General features: G+C 44.0%; 3 protein-coding genes across 18 annotated transcripts in view; 2 read left to right on the forward strand and 1 right to left on the reverse strand.

The window, feature by feature from the left end:
* Positions 1-5,101, forward strand: part of LOC106587673 (unconventional myosin-Va) — a 98,364-nt gene extending 93,263 nt beyond the window's left edge. For 11 of the 16 annotated variants that reach the window (XM_045708922.1, XM_045708928.1, XM_045708929.1 and 8 more), the window contains one exon: positions 65-5,101. In XM_045708922.1, coding sequence (XP_045564878.1) covers positions 65-217 — 153 coding nt within the window. In that variant the 3' untranslated portion in view covers positions 218-5,101. The remainder of the gene's footprint in view (positions 1-64) is intronic. The other 5 variants (XR_006762257.1, XR_006762254.1, XR_006762256.1 and 2 more) reach the window with 5 other exon arrangements.
* On the reverse strand, positions 4,016-5,747 carry LOC106587672 (uncharacterized). Its single transcript, XM_045708935.1, has one exon. It carries the CDS (start codon positions 4,721-4,723, stop codon positions 4,211-4,213), a length of 513 nt encoding a protein of 170 aa, XP_045564891.1. The 5' UTR covers positions 4,724-5,747; the 3' UTR covers positions 4,016-4,210.
* Positions 5,606-23,073, forward strand: LOC106587671 (guanine nucleotide-binding protein subunit beta-5b). Its single transcript, XM_045708934.1, has 13 exons — positions 5,606-5,719; positions 7,872-8,021; positions 8,933-9,044; positions 9,367-9,503; positions 9,987-10,028; positions 10,147-10,223; positions 10,373-10,505; positions 17,669-17,812; positions 17,892-17,983; positions 19,503-19,551; positions 20,098-20,194; positions 21,008-21,174; positions 22,427-23,073. The coding sequence occupies exons 2-13, from the start codon at positions 7,896-7,898 to the stop codon at positions 22,436-22,438; spliced, it is 1,188 nt and encodes a 395-aa protein (XP_045564890.1). The 5' UTR covers positions 5,606-5,719; positions 7,872-7,895; the 3' UTR covers positions 22,439-23,073.
* The last annotated feature ends 8 nt before the right edge of the window (positions 23,074-23,081 follow it).

Below are 23,081 nucleotides of genomic sequence, written 5' to 3' on the forward strand. Positions count from 1 at the left end.
GTATATATTTTCTCTCTCTCTCTCTCCCTGTCCTTCCCTTCCTCCCTCTCTCTCTGTCTGTCAGACTCGTTTGCGGGACCGCTGTGAGACTCCTCAGCTGTTGATGGACACTAAGATTATCTACCCAGTCACCTTCCCTTTCAACCCCTCCTCTCTGGCCCTGGAGACTATCCAAATACCAGGCTCCCTCAACCTAGCCTTCCTTACCCGCGTCTAACACACACACACGACTAATATATAGGCTATACATAGGTACACGTGCAATCACATGCATACACAAACCATTCTCTTCTTAACACATCCAAACACTTACATACAGTACACTTACACACGCTCAGCTTCCACCCTACGGTAGTCTTTATGTCAGTAGTTGAAAGCCCATCCTCCTCCGCGTGTACAAATGCTCAACTCTAAGAGAATGCACCGCTACAGGCCACCTTTTCTCCTATCTTACCCCCTTTTACTAAGCTACACTCCCCACCTAGAACCCCATTTAACACCTAGTACCGTGTTCCCCCAGTCCTTTTCTCCTCTGTGTTCTCTTCTCAATAGTGTAGTGTTTTCTAGCAGTCCGGTTCTCCCATAGGAATGTATTACGGTACACTTAAGCTAGCTGTCCAGGGCTAGCATCACAGCTAGCTAGCTCCTTCAGCTAAGCTCGGCTAGCATCTGTTGTGTTATGATAGGATGCTAACGCTTCTACAGTTATCTAGCTAGCATCTGTTCCAAGTACATCGTTATCAACTCACCCACTGAACACAGTCAAGCCAAGTGCAGTACCCATTGTCTGTACCATACTTTTATACATATATAAATACATACAAATATTAAATATATATCACACTAGGGTGTTTTATTTATTGCATTTATTCCACTCCCTTTCCTAAAATACATGTTCTTTGCAGACAGAAAACATGGATACCATAGACATGTAGGCTTTTCTCTCCAGCTTTCCAGACCGGTTCCAGACCGGTTCTAGACCGGCTCCAGACCGGAGAGAAGTATGGCCGTGGAAAGACCACTAGAGTCCTATAGTATTAGAATTATGTCTATAGCAGATGAACTATGTAGTCTCATCTAATTAGCGCTATTTAATGTAGGTTTTTATTTGTTTAGCTCATGATGTATTGTGCTTTAAGATCTCTCTGCCGTAGCTTGGTCCTGTGTAACCTGCTTCTCTAGTAGAGCTGCACTTTAGCACCGCTGCACCAGAGGTTGAAATGGAGGATTAGACTGGAACAGAGGTTGAAATGGAGGATTAGACTGGAACAGAGGTTGAAATGGAGGATTAGACTGGAACAGAGGTTGAAATGGAGGATTAGACTGGAACAGAGGTTGAAATGGAGGATTAGACTGGAACAGAGGTTGAAATGGAGGATTAGACTAGAACAGAGGTTGAAATGGAGGATTAGACTGGAACAGAGGTTGAAATGGAGGATTAGACTGGAACAGAGGTTGAAATGTAGAGGATTAGACTGGAACAGAGGTTGAAATGGAGGATTAGACTGGAACAGAGGTTGAAATAGATAGAGGATTAGACTGGAACAGAGGTTGAAATAGATAGAGGATTAGACTGGAACAGAGGTTGAAATAGATAAAGGATTAGACTGGAACAGAGGTTGAAATAGATGGAGGATTAGACTGGAACAGAGGTTGAAATAGATGGAGGATTAGACTGGAACAGAGGTTGAAATAGATGGAGGATTAGACTGGAACAGAGGTTGAAATAGATAGAGGATTAGACTGGAACAGAGGTTGAAATAGATAGAGGATTAGACTGGAACAGAGGTTGAAATAGATGGAGGATTAGACTGGAACAGAGGTTTAAATAGATGGAGGATTAGACTGGAACAGAGGTTGAAATAGATAGAGGATTAGACTTGCAATAGATGGCTAGACTGGACGAGTAGTTTAGATAGTTTGATACCCATACCTATCAGGTTTAGATGGCTTCAGCTACTGTACTTGCTTCTCCACTTTAACTAAGTAGTTTGGTTCCAAAACCCCTACAAGAGAACTCACTAACTCACACAAACACACACACTCTAGTGACTGTTGTTAAAAACAGAAGCACACTGGATCCTACATATCCACTACCACAGCGTTTCCCAAAACTATTGGCCGCAAAAAATACAATAAAACCGCGCTATGTTCATAGAACCAGGGTTACGTCAGTAACCTCCGGTAGCCTCTAGATACAGTTGTAATAAACAGAGTGGTTTCTGTTCTCTTCCTACAAATGTGGCTCTATCTTTTAAACGGTTCAAGATACAAAATATTATGACCCCATCACTGAAAGATAAGACTCTCAGGAACACGTATGTGTCTTCTGTTTCCCTCTACAATGGCCAGAAGCCTCATTAGGACAGAGTGGACAAGACCAGGAACTAAATCGGCTAAAACAATAAGTTTACATTAGCGTTGATTACAACACTTTTTTCTACATGGTGGAGTCGTGATTTTTTTGTTGTTGATCAAATTGGGTCTGCGGACCAAAAGAGTTGGAACTCCTGCAGTACCAACTACTACATATCTTCACTTCTAAATATCTACATGTCCTCGCCCCACCACTCTGTCTGCTCCACTCTCTGTAGGTATTCCTTTCAGTATTATAGCCTTGGAAAGGAGGTTGTGTGTGTTACTAAACCTGGTTACCACTGAGCCAGTCTGTTTTACTGTAGTTGCTCTCATAATCCATCACATTTAGACTCAATATCAACCATGTCTTGAATGTTTTTCCCTACAGCCTGTATGATAATGCTGTCATGCCAGCTTTACTCCAAAAACTAAATCACTGCTTTGTAGACAAACTACTACATGCCCTGGCTACAGTCTCTACTCTAACCTACTCTAACGCTTACCCCCTTCTTTCATTCCCTACTAACCTACAATAACAATTCCTTCACTGTCTCCCAAACCCCCTCTTCACTGTGTCCCAACATCAGCCAAGTCTGTTTTCATGGCTCTACTTTTAGAGAAAGCAGCCATGTTGTTACTCAGCACCAGATAGTGACCAGGAGAGGGCGACGTTGGACACTAGGTCACATGACTGTGGCTTCTATAGAACCAGACGTTCTGCCAGATGTTCTATAGAATCAAAGAAGATCTACAAACATTCTATTCACTATTACTAAGGTCCTTCTAACCTCTGACTGGTCAACCGCTGAGGGACAGAAAGAATAGAACTACATTTATCATCATCGTTGCCTCTCTTCCTTACTTGTGCCATCAGTGTTCACCCATACCCTAACTGCTCATCAACCATCAACTTTATTTAACCATCAACTTTATTTAACCATCAACCTTATTGTTTAACCTTCAACCTTATTTTACCGTGAACCTTATTATTTACCGTGACCTTTATTTGCCTAGCAGCCCTGACCCTTTGAACTTTGTTCCCTGGCCTATAGAAAAACATATTATTATTACTATCATTGATGTAGGAGTCAAGTTCATGTTTCAACTTGTTTTGTGGTGCAATTTAATTAATAATCATATATTTATTATTGGGACCACCATGAGTGTATTGTATAAAAATTGAAAATTGCCTTTTTGTTACATTTTTGCAGCGTTGCATTTTAATGAAGGATTTTTAGGAATAAGTTATAAGTTGTTCAACATGTGTATAGTGATACCAGATCTAAAATGCATATCTGCATCTTGGATGATACTGGAAAACGATAGAGGAATACTGCAGATTCTACCCTTGTGAATGTTTTAGAGCTGTTATTGATCATGCATATAGGAGGACTTCATTGTTACTCATGTTTGGAACAAAGCCTTACATATGATGTTAAAAACACTATCATCTCCTGTCTTTGTGTCTGTCTGTTACACAACTACTGTTTTAAAAAGTAGCATTATTATTATTGAATGTTTTGACAAGTTGTCCTTAGATCTTATTTCAGAGGCTGGGATGGAAGGATTGTTTTGCTTTCTGTCTAGTTGCACTTTTTGAAATATTTACTGAACAAGTTAGTAAACGCTGATAAAGTAAGTTAACTATCTGATATGATTCTCATTTCTTTGATCATCATGTGGTTTATGTTCCTCCAGAGAGGTCATCTAGCTGTAGTCATTTACACAGTAGAAGGCTATAGTCTTAGTGACTATCCCAAATGGTACCATATTCACTAGATAGTGCACAGCTTTTGACCAGGGATCGGGAATAGGGTGCCATTTGGTATGTACCCTTAGTCCATTTCTATGATTAGCCTTCTTTAAGCAGTGTAGATGGACCACTCTTCCCGCTCTCCCCTTCCCTTATAGTGTCCCACTCTGTACATGCTGTGTGCCTCAGACAGGCTTGTTCATGTAGACACTCTGTACATGCCGTGTGCCTCAGACAGGCTTGTTCATGTAGACACTCTGTACATGCCGTGTGCCTCAGACAGGCTTGTTCATGTAGACACTCTGTACATGCCGTGTGCGTCAGACAGGCTTGTTCATGTAGACACTCTGTACATGCCGTGTGCCTCAGACAGGCTTGTTCATGTAGACACTCTGTACATGCTGTGTGCCTCAGACAGGCTTGTTCATGTAGACACTCTGTACATGCTGTGTGCCTCAGACAGGCTTGTTCATGTAGACATTCTGTACATGCTGTGTGCCTCAGACAGGCTTGTTCATGTAGACACTCTGTACATGCCGTGTGCCTCAGACAGGCTTGTTCATGTAGACATTCTGTGGTACGACCGGTCTTCACCTCATTTGAGATATACATTTTTACATCTCCAGATGGTTATTAAAAGAGATACTTAAAATCTCCCTTTTTATGGTTTTGACAATTGAGGTCAATGCTAAAGTATCACATCAAGTCACGACATCATCACTAACCGACACATCTCATTGATCTAATGATCTTCAGACTTCATACAGTCCACCTGTGGTAGAGATGCTGAACTCTGCTCTTCTCCTCTCCATCTCCTCGCTTCTGTTCACTTCTTTCTCCTCTCTCCTCCCGTGTGTACATCAGGAGAACTGGACTGTGTGTATAATTCCTGGTAGCTGTACTTAGTGAATGTGTTCACCATTAAGAAATTTGGAATAAGTTTCAATTGTCAAACCCTGTAAAAGACAAATAAAGGAATTCAGCACTGAACATATTTGTTTCCTTTTTTGTCCAAAGGCAAGCTGTGGTCATGAATGGGTTATGGAAATAATAGCAGTTATTATATTATTGTATCATTTATTAACATTCTGCCATGGAATTTTAGCTTTAAGTTCATATTAAATACGTGAACTATTTCTGCTCTCAGACCGTCCAGTGGCTAGCTGACCTATAGCCTGAACAAGTAATACAGCCCTTATTAACAACAGATCTAGGATCAGATAACCTTACCACCAATAATAACATTTACCATTAGTGAATGTGAAACAATCTGACCTTGGACCAGTGATTAGGGACAGCTTCTATCCAGTCCTAATACTTTGGACTTTGTCCCAAATGGAACTATATTCTCTTTCTAGTGCACTACTTTTTACCAGGCCATCAGGTTCTGGACATAAGAAGTGCACTTTAAAGGGGATATGGTGCCATTTGGGACGTGGCCCTGGTCTGTACCTGAGGGTAATACTGTGGCGTGGTCAAAGCCCTTGGTAAGTAGCTTAGTGTTCTCTCTCTGTCCCTGGCCTCCAATCCTCTAACTAACTAACGTTGGAAAACACTGTCTCCTCAGGATAGCATACCGTCTGACAGACAAACCAACTTCCTCGTTAGGTAAGAACTATATTATACGTTTGTTATGATGATGTCATGCAGTTGTGTTGGAAACAGTTGGTCAGCAATGTTTTTCTATTTAAGCCCCGCTGATTAAGAATGTGAAATGTCAGAATAATAGTAGAGAGAATGATTTATTTCAGCTTTTATTTCTTTCATCGCATTCCCAATGGGTCAGAAGTTAACATACACTCAATTAGTAGTTGGTAGCATTGCCTTTAAATTGTTTAACTTGGGTCAAACGTTTTGGGTAGCCTTCCACAAGCTTCCCACAATAAGTTGGGTGAATTTTGGCCCATTCCTCCTGACAGAGCTGGTGTAACTGAGTCAGGTTTGTAGGCCTCCTTGCTTGCACACGCTTTTTCAGTTCTGCCCACAAATGTTCTATAGGATCGAGGTCAGGGCATTGTGATGGCCACTCCAATACCTTGACTTTGTTGTTCTTAAGCCATTTTGCCACAACTTTGGTAGTATGTTTGGGGTCATTGTCCATTTGGAAGACCCATTTGCAACCAAGCTTTAACTTCCTGACTGATGTCTTGAGATGTTGCTTCAATATATCCACATAATTTTCCTTCCTCATAATGCCAACTATTTTGTTAAGTGCACCAGTCCCTCCTGCAGCAAAGCACCCCCACAACATGATGCTGCCACCCCGTGCTTCACGGTTGGGATGGTGTTCTTCGGCTTGCAAGCCTCCCCCTTTTTCCTCCAAACATAACGATGGTCATTATGGCCAAACAGTTCTATTTTTGTTTCATCAGACCAGAGGACATTTCTCCAAAAAGTATGATCTTTGTCCCCATGTGCAGTTGCAAACCGTAGTCTGGCTTTTTTATGTCGGTTTTGGAGCAGTGGCTTCTTCCTTGCTGAGTGGCTTTTCAGGTTATGTCGATATAGGGCTTGTTTTACTGTGGATATAGATACTTTTGTACCTGTTTCTTCCAGCATCTTCACAAGGTCCTTTGCTGTTGTTCTGGGATTGATTTGCACTTTTCGCACCAAAGTATGTTCATCTCTAGGAGACAGAATGCGTCTCCTTCCTGAGTGGTATGACGGCTGCGTGGTCCCATGGTGTTTATACTTGAAATAGATCCACAGGTACACCTCCAATTGACTCAAATTATGTCAATTAGCCTATCAGAAGCTTCTAACGCCATGACATCATTTTCTGGAATTTCCAAGCTGCTTAAAGGCACAGTCAACTCAGTGTATGTAAACTTCTGATGCACTGGAATTGTGATACAGTGAGTTATAAGTGAAATAATATGTCTGTAAACAATTGTTTGAAAAATTACTTGTGTCATGCACAAAGTAGATGTCCTAACCGAATTGCCAAAACTATAGTTTGTTAACAAGAAATGTGTGGAGTGGTTGAAAAACTAGTTTTAATGACTCCAACCTAAGTGTATGTAAACTTCCGACTTCAACAATATCTGTTCTATTTCTACACTGTGTATATTGCACGTCATTATTTATCTGTTCTATTTCTGCAGTGTCTATGTTGCAGTTCATTAGACACTATAGAAATAGAACAGATAGATAACGACCTGCAATATAGACACTGCAGAAATAGAACAGATAGATATTGCAGGTCATTATATATCTGTTCTATTTCTACACTGTGTATATTGCAGGTCCATATCCAGCTCTGCATGTCTATGATTCATTCCCCAGACTATCACTATCAGTGGCAGTTACCGATCCCCACCATTATACCCACGGTGTAATAATGTGCATCCAAGTGTGTGTGCATGCATCTCCCAAAATAGGCCTACTGCTCTCCCCTTCTCTGAGCAGGATCAGGCAGCAGGGAGATTCCCCACTGCTTATCGTCAATACAGCTGTCAGCACACACACACACCTACACACACACACACTCACTCCCTCTCTCCTCTCGCTCTGTCTCTTACTCACTATCTCTCTCTGACTCACACACATTCTCTCCCTATCTCTCTAGCTCGCTCTCTGCATCTCTCTCTCTCTCACTCTCTCTAACCACACACACACACACACACACACACACACACACACACACACACACACACACACACACACATAGCAATGCTCCCTTCAGTTGAATCGATAACAGTGTGTGTGTTATTTCTCATACCTGAATGTTAACACTGTGTTTCTTTTCTCCTCTATACAGGTCTGTGGTTAACCAGCTGCAGCCATGTGTGACCAGACGTTTTTGGCCATCACCTTCGGGCCGTGTGACAGCTGCTCGGAGAACCGCCCCTTGATGAATCTATACATCAAGACTGAACCCATCAACTACTGCTCACTATGCATGGAGATTGTACGTCCCTTAACCCCTGACCTCTAACCTCTGACTCTAACCAATCTAACTGCTCCATCCTGGACCAATACAATATTTTAAGATCTTAACAAATTCCCAGGTGTTAGGGGTAGATTTGAGATTGTTGATGTATTTTTAGGGGGTTGGAGAGGACCCCATCTGAGAATGCAGCCTCCCTATCTGTCTGATATACAGTAGCAGAGAGCCTCTTTCAGCACACACACACACACACACACACACACACACACCCATTCCTGGATGAATTCACCACCTCATCTTATCTGTACTCCCTTCTCTCTGGCAGCTCATCCACACTTATAGCAACGTTGTCTTTCACTTCTCTAAACAACAATAGGTGCAAATACACCTTTCAAAGGAAAATAACATACATTTAAACAAGGAAACTGCAATGGTATAAAATAAGGAAAATGTGATTTTTCTGTCAAGTATTTAAAGTAATATAATTAGAGGAAATTTGGCCTATATTTAGTGCAATTACTACCAAACACAGTCATAGTGGCTTCTCTGGGGTGAGAAAAACAGACATATAGAAAGAGGGAGAGAGAGAAAGAGGTAGAGACTTGCCAGAGCGAGTGAGACGAGACAGGGGGAGAGAGGGGAGAAAGAGCACATCAGCGCGGCAGCAGCACCAGGGGCATATTCATTAGTCCAAACAAAAACGAGAGTTCATATTGGACAAATTCAGGAAGGTCTCTCCCCGTTTCGTTCCGTTTGCTTCCTTTTAAGAAACGGTTTGCAACAGAATCGGCGTAATGAATACACACCAGCTGTAGGAAGGCAGAGCCGCCTTGACTGGCGCAGCCAGCGCGCGAATAAAAACATCTGCCCTTGCCGTTCCCTTTTCTTTCCTTTCCCCCGTTCCCTTCTTTCGTTCCTCCTCTCCTCTAAAGATGGCGTGCCAGGGCCTTGCGAGCGGCGAGACTCTGAAGTCGCTGAAGGCGGAGAGCGAGACGCTGAGGAAGAAGCTCGAGGAGGAGAGGAAGAAGCTGCACGATGTGGAGTGTGAGTTTAATTGGAAGGGAGGGAGAGGGGCCTCGTGATGCACAAAATGTTTACTGTCTGTACCCCAAACACAAATGCAGAAACTGTTATTATATCCGTTATTATATACGAATGGAATTTGATATTCATGCCAAAAATCATCTGATATGTAATTTCCAGGCGTGCAGAGATTTGCCCGTGGCCGTATAGTTAATACAGGGCATTGCAGGAAAGTTTTCCTGCAACAGGGTGATCAAATAAAGATCCTATCTATTAATTTACACGACAATTCATTGTGATTACAAGAGTTTTTAACAGTGTGTGTGTCTGTGTGTGTGTGTAGTGGAGAAGGTAGCTGAGAAGGCGGAAGCTCTTGGTGAGTTAAACATGAAGACTCGGAGGACACTGAAGGGCCATGGCAACAAGGTGCTCTGTATGGACTGGTGCAAAGACAAACGACGCATTGTCAGCTCCTCACAGGTATGCACACACACATACACACACCATCCCACATTTTAGCCATGAACTGCTCCCCTTTCCTCCCTCTCCCTCTATTCTCCCTCCCCTGTCTCTCCTCCCTCTCCACCATCCCCCTATCCTCCTTCTATTCTACTGGAATTAGTGTGTTTTGGTCACAACCCTGTCCATGGTGCTGAAATCCCTGACTCCACTTTCATCAATTACTCCCCCTCTTCATTCCTCCCTTCTTCCCCTCTCTTCCCTCTCTCCTCCCTTCTTAATTCCTCCCTTCTTCCCTTCTCTCTCCTCCCTTCTTCATTCCTCCATTACTCCCTCCTCCCGTCTTCATTCCTCCCTTCCACCTCCCTTCTTCATTCCTCCCTCCTTGCCTCCTCCATTCTCAGACACACTGAACATGTTTGTCTCACCAGCCATTTAATGGTCATCTCTCCCTGTATGTCCATGTGAACTGTATGCTTATTTTCCTTGTCTTCTGTCTACCAGGATGGGAAGGTCATCGTATGGGATGCTTTCACCACCAATAAGGTTAGTAAAAGCAGCCTGAGTGTGTGTGAGTGCACTAATGGCAGCCTAATCCAGTCCCATGGTGGAGCGGTCTGAACCAGGCTTATTTACGTTAATGTATATGCACACTGTGTTCTAGGAACATGCAGTGACCATGCCGACTACGTGGGTGATGGCGTGTGCCTACGCCCCCTCTGGCTGTGCCATCGCCTGTGGGTGAGTCTGACCCTAACCTCTGACCTTTAATCCCTTAGCCCCAAGAAAGGTATTGGCTTGATGCTAAAGTACTGGCTTGAGGGCTTAATGTTAAAGTAACGCCCTACAAATCTCTCTCTCGTTTGTCTGTCTGTCTTTCTGTCTGACAGGGGATTGGATAATAAGTGCTCGGTGTACCCTCTCTCATTGGACAAGGACGAGAACTTGGCGGCCAAGAAGAAGTCGGTTGCCATGCACACCAACTACCTGTCCGGCTGCACCTTCACCAACTCTGACATGCAAGTTAGGGACTAGACACCCCACACACACACACACACACACACGCATAGACACACTCAGACACACACAACACAACGAGGAGAGGGAAGGAAATTGATTTGAGATTTTCAGAACAAGGAGGAGAGAATGGATAGAGGGAGGGAGGAATATTATATGTTTAAGGCTGTTAATAATTCATCTCTGCTAGACAGGTGAGAGACTGTTGAGAATTATAGCGGGATGAGTAGAGGGTGATGAGCGAAAGCGTGAGAGAGGAGAGACAGAAGAGGAGAGGAAACAGAGAAGTGGCCCATAGAGAGAGATGGCCCTCCATTGTGAGTGTATTCATAGACATTAAGAGGGCTTTATCTGTCAGAGCTGAAAACTCATACCTAGGAGAACACACCCACAACCTATGTCTCCCTAATGCACTGGGGTCTGTTGGTGGGTGTTGAGCTGTGAAGACGTGTGTGTGTGTGTGTGTGTGTGTGTGTGTGTGTGTGTGTGTGTGTGTGTGTGTGTGTGTGTGTGTGTGTGTGTGTGGAATAAAGCACAGGGCTGTGGAGAGTCGAGACTACATTGTCCCAGTCAATCTCAGTTCAGTCTCACTTTCATATCATTATTGTCTGACGGGGATGTTTCATATCAACCATTTGGTTCCTAGTGAATACACAGTTAGCACATCTGGTTCCTTGAAAGTTGTAGGAATGTATGTTTTTGGTTTCACGTTGGTTGCGAGAACGAAGCCATACGTTTCCTGACCGGTAAAACAGATTTGTTTATTTAAATGTTCTGAGAGCAGAAAATAACATTTTGCCTGTTCTGGGAATGTTTATTTTTAGGTTGTATGGAGGTTGTGAGAATGTTTTACTCTGATTCCTTGAACGTTTTCTTAACACTGTGAGAATAGACATTATAGGCTATTTGGAGGTTTTAGAATAACTTCCTTAAAACTTTCACTGAATGTTTCAATAAGATCAATCAAATCAAATTTATTTTTATATAGCCCTTCGTACATCAGCTGATATTCTCAAAGTGCTGTACAGAAACCCAGCCTAAAACCCCAAACAGCAAGCAAAGCATGTGAAAGAAGCACGGTGGCTAGGAAAAACTCCCTAGGAAAAACTCCCTAGAAAGGCCAAAAACCTAGGAAGAAACCTAGAGAGGAACCAGGCTATGAGGGGTGGCCAGTCCTCTTCTGGCTGTGCAGGGTGGATATTATAACAGAACATAGTCAAGATGTTAAAATGTTAAAGTCATAAATGACCAGCATGGTCAAATAATAATAATCATAGTAGTTGTCGAGGGTGCAACAAGCACGTCCGGTGAACAGGTCAGGGTTCCATAGCCGCAGGCAGAACAGTTGAAACTGGAGCAGCAGCACGGCCAGGTGGACTGGGGACAGCAAGGAGTCATCATACCAGGTAGTCCTGAGGCATGGTCCTAGGGCTCAGGTCCTCCGAGAGAAAGACAGAAAGAGAGAAAGAGAGAATTAGAGAGCATATTTAAATACACACAGGACACCGGATAAGACAAGAGAAATACTCCAGATGTAACAGACTGACCCTAGCCCCCCGACACATAAACTACTGCAGCATAAATACTGGAGGCTGAGACAGGAGGGATCAGAAGACACTGTGGCCCCATCCGATGATACCCCGGACAGGGCCAAACAGGCAGGATATAACCCCACCCACTTTGCCAAAGCACAGCCCCCACACCACTAGAGGGATGTCTCCAACCACCAACTTACCGTCCTAAGACAAGGCCGAGTATAGCCCACAACGATCTCCGCCATGGCACAACCCAAGGGGGGCGCCAACCCAGACAGGAAGACCACGTCAGTGACTCAACCCACTCAAGTGACGCACCCCTCCCATGGACGGCATGGAAGAACACCAGTAGGCCAGTGACTCAGCCCCTGTAAAAGGGTTAGAGGCAGAGAATCCCAGTGGAAAGAGGGGAACCGGCAAGGCAGAGACAGCAAGGGCGGTTCGTTGCTCCAGCCTTTCCGTTCACCTTCACACTCCTGGGCCAGACTATACTTAATCATAGGACCTACTGAAGAGATAAGTCTTCAGTTAAGACTTAAAGGTTGAGACTGAGTCTGCGTCTCTCACATTGGTAGGCAGACCATTCCATAAAAATTGAGCTCTATAGGAGAAAGCCCTACCTCCAGCCGTTTGCTTAGAAATTCTAGGGACAATTAGGAGGCCTGCGTCTTGTGACCGTAGCGTACGTGTAGGTATGTAGGGCAGGACCAAATCGGAAAGATAGGTAGGAGCAAGCCCATGTAATGCTTTGTAGGTTAGCAGTAAAACCTTGAAATCAGCCCTTGCCTTAACAGGAAGCCAGTGTTGGGAGGCTAGCACTGGAGTAATATGATCAAATTTTTTGGTTCTAGTCAGGATTCTAGCTGCCGTATTTAGCACTAACTGAAGTTTATTTAGTGCTTTATCCGGGTAGCCGGAAAGTAGAGCATTGCAGTAGTCCAGCCTAGAAGTAACAAAAGCATGGATTAATCTTTCTGCGTCATTTTTGGACAGAAAACTTCTGATTTTTGCAATGTTACGTAGATGGAAAAAAGCTGTCCTTGAAACAGTCTTGATATGTTCTTCAAAAGAGAGATCAGGGTCCAGAGTAACGCCGAGGTCCTTCACAGTTTTATTTGAGACGACTGTACAACCATCCAGATTAATTGTCAGATTCAACAGAAGATCTCTTTGTTTCTTGGGACCTAGAACAAGCATCTCTGTTTTGTCCGAGTTTAAAAGTAGAAAGTTTGCAGCCATCCACTTCTTTATGTCTGAAACACAGGCTTCTAGCGAGGGCAATTTTGGGGCTTCACCATGTTTCATTGAAATGTACAGCTGTGTGTCGTCCGCATAGCAGTGAAATTTAACATTATGTTTTCGAATGACATCCCCAAGAGGTAAAATATATAGTGAAAACAATAGTGGTCCTAAAACGGAACCTTGAGGAACACCGAAATTTACAATTGATTTGTCAGAAGACAAACCATTCACAGAGACAAACTGATATCTTTCCGACAGATAAGATCTAAACCAGGCCAGAACTTGTCCATGAAGACCAATTTGGGTTTCCAATCTCTCCAAAAGAATGTGGTGATCGATGGTATCAAAAGCGGCACTAAGATCTAGGAGCACGAGGACAGATGCAGAGCCTCGATCTGACGTCATTAAAAGGTCATTTACCACCTTCACAAGTGCAGTCTCAGTGCTATGATGGGGTCTAAAACCAGACTGAAGCGTTTCGTATACATTGTTTGTCTTCAGGAAGGCAGTGAGTTGCTGAGCAACAGCTTTTTCAAAATTTTTTGAGAGGAATGGAAGATTCGATATAGGCCGATAGTTTTTTATAATTTCTGGATCAAGATTCGGCTTTTTCAAGAGAGGCTTTATTACTGCCACTTTTAGTGAGCTTGGTACACATCCGGTGGATAGAGAGCCGTTTATTATGTTCAACATAGGAGGGCCAAGCACAGGAAGCAGCTCTTTCAGTAGTTTAGTTGGAATAGGGTCCAGTATGCAGCTTGAGGGTTTGGAGGCCATGATTATTTTCATCATTGCGTCAAGAGATATAGTACTAAAACACTTTAGTATCTCCCTTGATCCTAGGTCCTGGCAGAGTTGTGTAGACTCAGGACAATGGAGCTTTGGAGGAATACCCAGATTTAAAGAGGAGTCTGTAATTTGCTTTCTAATGATCATGATCTTTTCCTCAAAGAAGTTCATAAATGTATTACTGCTGAAGTGAAAGCCATCCTCCATTTGCGAAGTCTGCTTTTTAGTTAGCTTTGCGACAGTATCAAAAAGAAATTTCGGATTGTTCTTATTTTCCTCAATTAAGTTGGAAAAATAGGATGATCGAGCAGCAGTAAGGGCTCTTCGGTACTGTCTTTCCAAGCTAGTCGGAAGACTTCCAGTTTGGTGTGGCGCCATTTCTGTTCCAATTTTCTGGAAGCTTGCTTCAGAGCTCGTGTATTTTCTGTATACCAGGGAGCTAGTTTCTTATGACAGATGTTTTTAGTTTTTAGGGGTGCAACTGCATCTAGGGTATTGCGCAAGGTTAAATTGAGTTCCTCGGTTAGGTGGTTAACTGATTTTTGTCCTCTGACGTCCTTGGGTAGGCAGAGGCAGTCTGGAAGGGCATCAAGGAATCTTTGGGTTGTCTGAGAATTTATAGCACGACTTTTAATGCTCCTTGGTTGGGGTCTGAGCAGATTATTTGTTGCAATTGCAAACGTAATAAAATGGTGGTCCGATAGTCCAGGATTATGAGGAAAAACATTTAGATCCACAACATTTATTCCATGGGACAAAACTAGGTCCAGAGTATGACTGTGGCAGTGAGTAGGTCCAGAGACATGTTGGACAAAACCCACTGAGTCGATGATGGCTCCGAAAGCCTTTTGGAGTGGGTCTGTGGACTTTTCCATGTGAATGTTAAAGTCACCAAAAATTAGAATATTATCTGCTATGACTACAAGATCCGATAAGAATTCAGGGAACTCAGTGAAGAACACTGCATATGGCCCAGGAGGCCTGTAAACAGTAGCAATAAAAAGTGAGTGAGTAGGCTGCATAGATTTCATGACTAGAAGCTCAAAAGACGAAAACGTCATTTTTTTTTTTTTGTAAATTGAAATTTGCTATCGTAAATGTTAGCAACACCTCCGCCTTTGCCGGATGCACGGGGGGTATGGTCACTAGTGTAACCAGGGGGTGAGGCCTCATTTAACACAGTAAATTCATCAGGCTTAAGCCATGTTTCAGTCAGGCCAATCACATCAAGATTATTATCAGTGATTAGTTCATTGACTATAACTGCCTTGGAAGTGAGGGATCTAACATTAAGTAACCCAATTTTGAGATGTGAGGTATCACAATCTCTTTCAATAATGGCAGGAATGGAGGGGGTCTTTATACTAGTGAGATTGCTAAAGCGAACACCGCCATTTTTAATTTTGCCCAACCTAGATCGAGGCACAGACACGGTCTCAATGGGGAAAGCTGAGCTGACTACGCTAGTGGCAGACTCCACTAAGCTGGCAGGCTGGCTAACAGCCTGCTGCCTGGCCTGCACCCTATTTCATTGTGGAGCTAGAGGAGTTAGAGCCCTGTCTATGTTCGTAGATAAGATGAGAGCACCCCTCCAGCTAGGATGGAGTCCGTCACTCCTCAACAGGCCAGGCTTGGTCCTGTTTGTGGGTGAGTCCCAGAAAGAGGGCCAATTATCTACAAATTCTATCTTTTGGGAGGGGCAGAAAACAGTTTTCAACCAGCGATTGAGTTGTGAGACTCTGCTGTAGAGCTCATCACTCCCCCTAACTGGGAGGGGGCCAGAGACAATTAATCGATGCCGACACATCTTTCTAGCTGATTTACACGCTGAAGCTATGTTGCGCTTGGTGACCTCTGACTTTTTCATCCTAACATCGTTGGTGCCGACGTGGATAACAATATCTCTATACTCTCTACACTCACCAGTTTTAGCTTTAGCCAGCACCGTCTTTAGATTAGCCTTAACGTCGGTAGCCCTGCCCCCTGGTAAACAGTGTATGATCGCTGGATGATTAGTTTTAAGTCTAATACTGCGGGTAATGGAGTCGCCAATGACTAGGGTTTTCAATTTGTCAGAGCTAATGGTGGGAGCCGTCGGCATCTCAGACCCCACAATGGGAGGAGTAGAGACCAGAGAAGTCTCGGCCTCCGACTCCGACTCGCTTAATGGGGAGAACCGGTTGAAAGTTTCTGTCGGCTGAATAAGCGACACCGGTTGAGCATTCCTACAGCGTTTCCCTCCAGAAGCCATGAGAAAGATGTCCGGCTGCGGGGACCGTGCGAGGGGGTTTATACTAACGTTACTATCTGTACTTACTGGTGGCACAGACGCTGTTTCATCCTTTCCTACACTGAAATTACCCTTGCCTAACGATCGCGTCTGAAGCTGGGCTTGCAGCACAGCTATCCTTGCCGTAAGGCGATCGTTCTCCTGTATATTATAGGTACAACGACTGCAATTAGAAGGCATCATGTTAATGTTACTTAGCTTCGGCTGTTTGAAGTCCTGACGAACCATGTCCAGATAAAACCTCCGGGGTGAAAAGTTGAGTGAGGGAAAAAGTAAAAATATACGGTAATGAAAAAGTAAATTTAATAACATTTAATAACACTGCTAGCTTATTTTGGGTTAACTTTTTTGAAGTCCAAGCATGATTGGACACAGAAATTAATTTCCTTAGTCATTAATCATGCAAACACATGTATTTTTTTTTACGCTGCATCAATGAGATTTGAACATATAATCTAATGTTCTCTATCCATGGAATTAGTCCACTGCCCCACCAAGATGCAGCTAGCATGCCATGTTTTTTTACACATACAAAGCTGTTCATTTTGTCTATTCAAACAGACACCATTTCAAAGGAAATAAGCACTCATTAAGAAAAGGTGTGGCCAATTAATTGGCGCGGCCAACACACCTGAACACACTTAACAAGAGAGGATAGAGTTTCGTTAATGCTAAGAACAGAATGTATATGTTTTTAAATAACTTTCTTAGAATGTTCTCTGAACGTTACTAAAGTTTTCTTGTAGTTTTTATGGTAATTTTTCTTAATGTTCTCGGCTCAATTTGAGAACTTTACTTTAAATAGAACCATGAGGAAACCTGTAGGAAACGTTATGCTGAAGTACTAACATTCACACAGAAGAACGTTGTTTCTTAACGTTCTCTTAATTATTTGAGAGCATTCCCAATGTCAAGAACATTACCAAAATTGAACCATGTTTGAACTTTTAGGAAACGTTCTGTTAAAGTAATGAAATTGCAATACAATTATGTTTTTTTGTCAAGTTCCTTAAATGTGTTGAGAATGTTCAAAGCCAAGCAACTATCCTGCACCTTTCCCAGAAAGTTGTGGGAAGGTTGTATGCAAAATAACCATAGCACAACCACTCACTCACCAAGTTCTAAGAAACATGGTTCTCAGAACATTTTGCGCTAGCTGGGTACACCCCAGTAGTTAACCAGCTCTGTGTAATGGCCGTAGATTACTTATATTACCCCAAACGGGTAGTAGGATCGCACATTGCCTGTGTTGGCGTTTCTGTGTGTGTTTCAGTATTCTGATAAGCTGTGTTGGCGTTTCTGTGTGTGTGTAGATCTTAACGTCCAGTGGTGACGGTACCAGTGCGCTGTGGGACGTGGAGAGTGGTCAGCTGCTGCAGAGCTTCCACGGTCACTCTGCTGATGTCCTCACTCTGGACCTCGCCCCCTCTGAGACTGGAAACACCTTCGTCTCCGGGGTCAGTGTGTGTGTGTGTGTGTGTGTGCTCCTATCTATCTCCCTCTCCCTCCCCTAACATGTCTGTTTGTTCGTTCCAGGGTTCTGATAAGAAGGCTAACGTTTGGGACTTGCGCTCAGGGCAGAACGTCCAGTCGTTTGATACCCACGACTCTGACATCAACTGCGTCAAGTAAGTAGCATCATCCACATCAACCCTATCCCTTTATACAGCTTCACTCTCTACAGATCACTTATATTTATAGTATCCACATAATCTCTACAGTACAGCTAACAGCATCCATCGACCCTAAACCTAACCCTTTTTATTATTGTTTTTTATTTAACCTTTATTTAACTAGGCAAGTCAGTTAAGAACAAATTCTTATTTACAATGACAGCCTAGGAACAGTGGGTTAACTGCCTTGTTCAGGGGCAGAACGACAGATATTTACCTTGTCAGCTCAGGGATTCGATCTAGCAACCTTTCAGATACGCTCTAACCACTAGGCTTCCTGCTGGTTACTGGCCCAACGCTCTAACCACTAGGCTACCTGCTGGTTACTGGCCCAACACTCTAACCACTAGGCTTCCTGCTGATTACTGGCCCAACACTCTAACCACTAGGCTTCCTGCTGATTACTGGCCCAACGCTCTAACCACTAGGCTTCCTGCTGGTTACTGGCCCAACACTCTAACCACTAGGCTTCCTGCTGGTTACTGGCCCAACACTCTAACCACTAGGCTACCTGCTGGTTACTGGCCCAACACTCTAACCACTAGGCTTCCTGCTGGTTACTGGCCCAACACTCTAACCACTAGGCTTCCTGCTGGTTACTGGCCCAACGCTCTAACCACTAGGCTTCCTGCTGGTTACTGGCCCAACGCTCTAACCACTAGGCTTCCTGCTGATTACTGGCCCAACGCTCTAACCACTAGGATTCCTGCTGGTTACTGGCCCAACGCTCTAACCACTAGGCTTCCTGCTGGTTACTGGCCCAACGCTCTAACCACTAGGCTACCTGCTGGTTACTGGCCCAACGCTCTAACCACTAGGCTACCTGCTGGTTACTGGCCCAACGCTCTAACCACTAGGCTTCCTGCTGGTTACTGGCCCAACGCTCTAACCACTAGGCTTCCTGCTGGTTACTGGCCCAACGCTCTAACCACTAGGCTACCTGCTGGTTACTGGCCCAACGCTCTAACCACTAGGCTACCTGCTGGTTACTGGCCCAACGCTCTAACCACTAGGCTACCTGCTGGTTACTGGCCCAACGCTCTAACCACTAGGCTACCTGCTGGTTACTGGCCCAACGCTCTAACCACTAGGCTACCTGCTGGTTACTGGCCCAACGCTCTAACCACTAGGCTACCTGCTGGTTACTGGCCCAACGCTCTAACCACTAGGCTACCTGCTGGTTACTGGCCCAACGCTCTAACCACTAGGCTACCTGCTGGTTACTGGCCCAACGCTCTAACCACTAGGCTACCTGCTGGTTACTGGCCCAACACTCTAACCACTAGGCTACCTGCTGGTTACTGGCCCAACGCTCTAACCACTAGGCTACCTGCTGGTTACTGGCCCAACGCTCTAACCACTAGGCTACCTGCCGCCCCTTCATACAGCAGTGTACACATCAACCTCTTTACGCCTCTCACACTCTCTCTTTCTCTCTTTCGCTCTCCCTCTTTATCGCTCTCTCTCTCTCCAGGTACTACCCCAGTGGCGATGCTTTTGCCTCTGCTTCTGATGACTCTACCGTGAGTTTATAACACACTTAAGGCACACTTATACTCCCTACTTAGTGCACTACTCTTCAACAAAGCCACCTAGAGTTGCCCCCAAAAAGCTCTAATCAAAGGTAGTGCACTTTAAAGGGAATAGGGTGACACTTGACAGATGATGGACCTTTGATGTGATTCTGTGTGTTGTGTGTGGCAGTCGGACACTGTCTCAATAACACCGTTGAGTTAATCGATTCTCTCCCAGAGATTCTGTTATCTTACTGTGATGTCACTGGTCAAAGACCACTCTTTCACATCATACAGTACATGTGTCAAAGCATCCCACTGTTTTACATTACTACACAGGTTTGTATTGTTTTAAGAAGTGTTATTCAGGCCAAGGAGCAAAAATACAATACATTACAATATAACTTTATTGTACCTCATGGGAAAATTACAATGTAACTTTATTGTCTCTCATTAGGAAATATGCTGGGCTTTTGAGTTCACAGCACAGACAGAAACAACAACTAGCATGTGATGGGTTAAATAAAAAATGAAATAAAAATGTGTGTGTTCCAGTGCCGTCTGTTTGATCTCAGGGCTGATCGGGAGGTGTCCATCTACTCCAAAGACAGCATAATATTTGGAGCCGCCAGTGTCGACTTCTCTCTTAGTGGTAAGATGTGGACAATAGTCAGCAATTGTTTGACAAATAATATCTCTTTATTAGCTTCCTCTCAACAGAGACTAGAGTCAACTAAACATCCATTGGTCCTCCGATCATGAACAGATTTACAATTATGCTGTTGGACATTTACTGGTGTTGTTGGGGTGTTATTGGAAGTTGTGCCAGGCAATCTTTCCCATCTTCACTTTGCCTCTTTCACTTTCTTTCTTACCGGGTGTGATGATGCAATAGATATACTGCCTTGGCCTTCATAGCGGTCAAGGGATTTTATTTGATCTTATCTGATTTTGTGTGTAGGCCGAGACTGGATTCTATCCCCCAAAATGTTATTCCTCTGTGTGTTATATTATTGTAGAGGTACAAAATCTTTAGTTTTCGTTTTTATATGGCTGTATAAAAATGACAGTTTATCACACTTCAGCCAAGAGGGGAATTTAATCTGTGATGTGGGAGAGGGAATTACCACTCTGCCATCTGGAGTTTTACTACATTTTACCACCACTGTATTCCATGGAACTTAGAGCTGATTTATTATTCATTCTATCCACTCTATTAGCCTCTGTCAAATGCACTTTAAACTGTAATACATCTGTTCTGTGATATCCTCCAGCATATTGGAGAATATTCTAGAATCTGACCCTTTCTACCATATTGGAGAATATTCTAGAATCTGACCCTTTCTACCCCTCTCTCTCTCTCTCTCTCTCTCTCTCTCTCTCTCTCTCTCTCTCTCTCTCTCTCTCTCTCTCTCTCTCTCTCTCTCTCTCTCTCTCTCTCTCTCTCTCTCCACCCCTCCTCCAGGTCGTCTGTTGTTTGCTGGCTATAATGACTACACCATCAATGTGTGGGACGTCCTGAAGGGGACCAGAGTAGCCATCCTGTTTGGTCATGAAAACAGAGTCAGCTCCCTCAGAGTCTCTCCTGATGGAACCGCTTTCTGCTCCGGGTCCTGGGACAACACTCTACGGGTGAGACGAGGGGTAGGGGGGGCGGAAGGGAGATGAAACAAGTAGGGACAACACTCTACGGGTGAGACGAGGGGTAGGGGGGCGGAAGGGAGATGAAACAAGTAGGGACAACACTCTACGGGTGAGACGAGGGGTAGGGGGCGGAAGGGAGATGAAACAAGTAGGGACAACACTCTACGGGTGAGACGAGGGGTAGGGGGCGGAAGGGAGATGAAACAAGTAGGGACAACACTCTACGGGTGAGACGAGGGGTAGGGGGGCGGAAGGGAGATGAAACAAGTAGGGACAACACTCTACGGGTGAGACGAGGGGTAGGGGGGCGGAAGGGAGATGAAACAAGTAGGGACAACACTCTACGGGTGAGACGAGGGGTAGGGGGGCGGAAGGGAGATGAAACAAGTAGGGACAACACTCTACGGGTGAGACGAGGGGTAGGGGGGGCGGAAGGGAGATGAAACAAGGAGGGACAACACCTTATTTTTAAAAACGTTTTATTTAACTAGGCAAGTCAGTTAAGAACAAATTCTTATTTACAATGACGGCCTTCCCCGGGCCAACGCTGGGCTAATTGTGCGCCGCCCTATGGGACTCCCAATCACGGCCGGATGTGACACAACATGGGCTAGAGAGAGGGGGAGAGGCTGAGAGTACCTATTTGTGGAAAACCCTGTTTCTGCAGAGTCATGCGTCAGACTATCCCCACAGTACATACTTCTGTTTTCCACTACAGGCACAGCCACAATATAGGCCATGGAAACCACCACTGAGAGATACTGTAGTAGTTGTTCTTCATTAATGTCTGTGGGAGTATAGTAACACAGCCATAGTCTTCCTTCTGGTGAGCTCACTTACATCATTTTAGCAGACACGTTTATCCAGAGCGACTTAGTGGATGCATACATTTTCATACTTTTTCCCCCCATACTGATTCCCCGTGGGAATTAAACCCACAACCCTGGCGTTGCAAGTGCCACGCTCTACCAACTGAGCCACACAGGACCACTTCTTCTCCGAGTTACTCTGCCTCATAATCTACACCGGTCTGACAAAGGAGGATTCTCCATCTCCCCCAAAATCTTATTCCTATCAAGGTTTCTTCCTTCCAGGGAGTTTTTCATTGTCACTATGCTGCTGCATGCTCTTTGGGGTCTGGACCGGGTTACTGTAATATACTTTTTGACAAGTGTTGTTGTTTAAATGTCCTATTGAATACAATGTGATTTACTGATGTTCTGTGCTCTTTCTTGGACAGATCTGGGCCTAGAGCTGCTGTGATGTCATCAGAGTGAGACCGAACCCCTGGAAGTCAGGGGTCAGAGGTTAAGGGTCAGGACCAGAGTCACGTGACGAGTCGACCCAGAGTGCCCATGGAGCACACCCTGCCGCAGAAAGAGTCTGCCTATAGAAACTATATTCAGTTACACACACAATAATAAACTATCTAGATTTGACTCACAGAGACTATTTATTTGACTGAAGTTAGACTATACCAAATGCTCATCAGGTCAATGAGTTCCTAAAGCTTTATTATTAGCAGTATTACAAGTATTATTACTATTGTATTACTAAAGTCAGTTGAGCACAGTTTTCCTCTACAGCAGGTTCTAGCCAATGCCATGCAGTACTGACCTTCCTGTATAGAAGCTAACTCACTGCCGCATTTATGCTCTTAGTCCCCTTTAAACCTGCTTCACAGTCTGTAGTTTACCAGTCAGTTTTACCAGTCAGTTAGTCCGCCCAGAGTGTAACTCTTGCTCAGATCTAAAGTGCAATACTACTGTTATATAAAACCAGACCATAGACTGTGGCTAGCCAGAGGGGAGAAAGAGGGAGTGTTTGAAGTATTGTTCATTTGTAATCATAGTCTTCTTGTGAAATAAATACATTTTATTTAAATGATTGATTAA

Source organism: Salmo salar, chromosome ssa26 (genome assembly GCF_905237065.1).
Source record: "Salmo salar chromosome ssa26, Ssal_v3.1, whole genome shotgun sequence".
In the NCBI taxonomy this organism is placed as follows: Eukaryota; Metazoa; Chordata; class Actinopteri; order Salmoniformes; family Salmonidae; genus Salmo; species Salmo salar.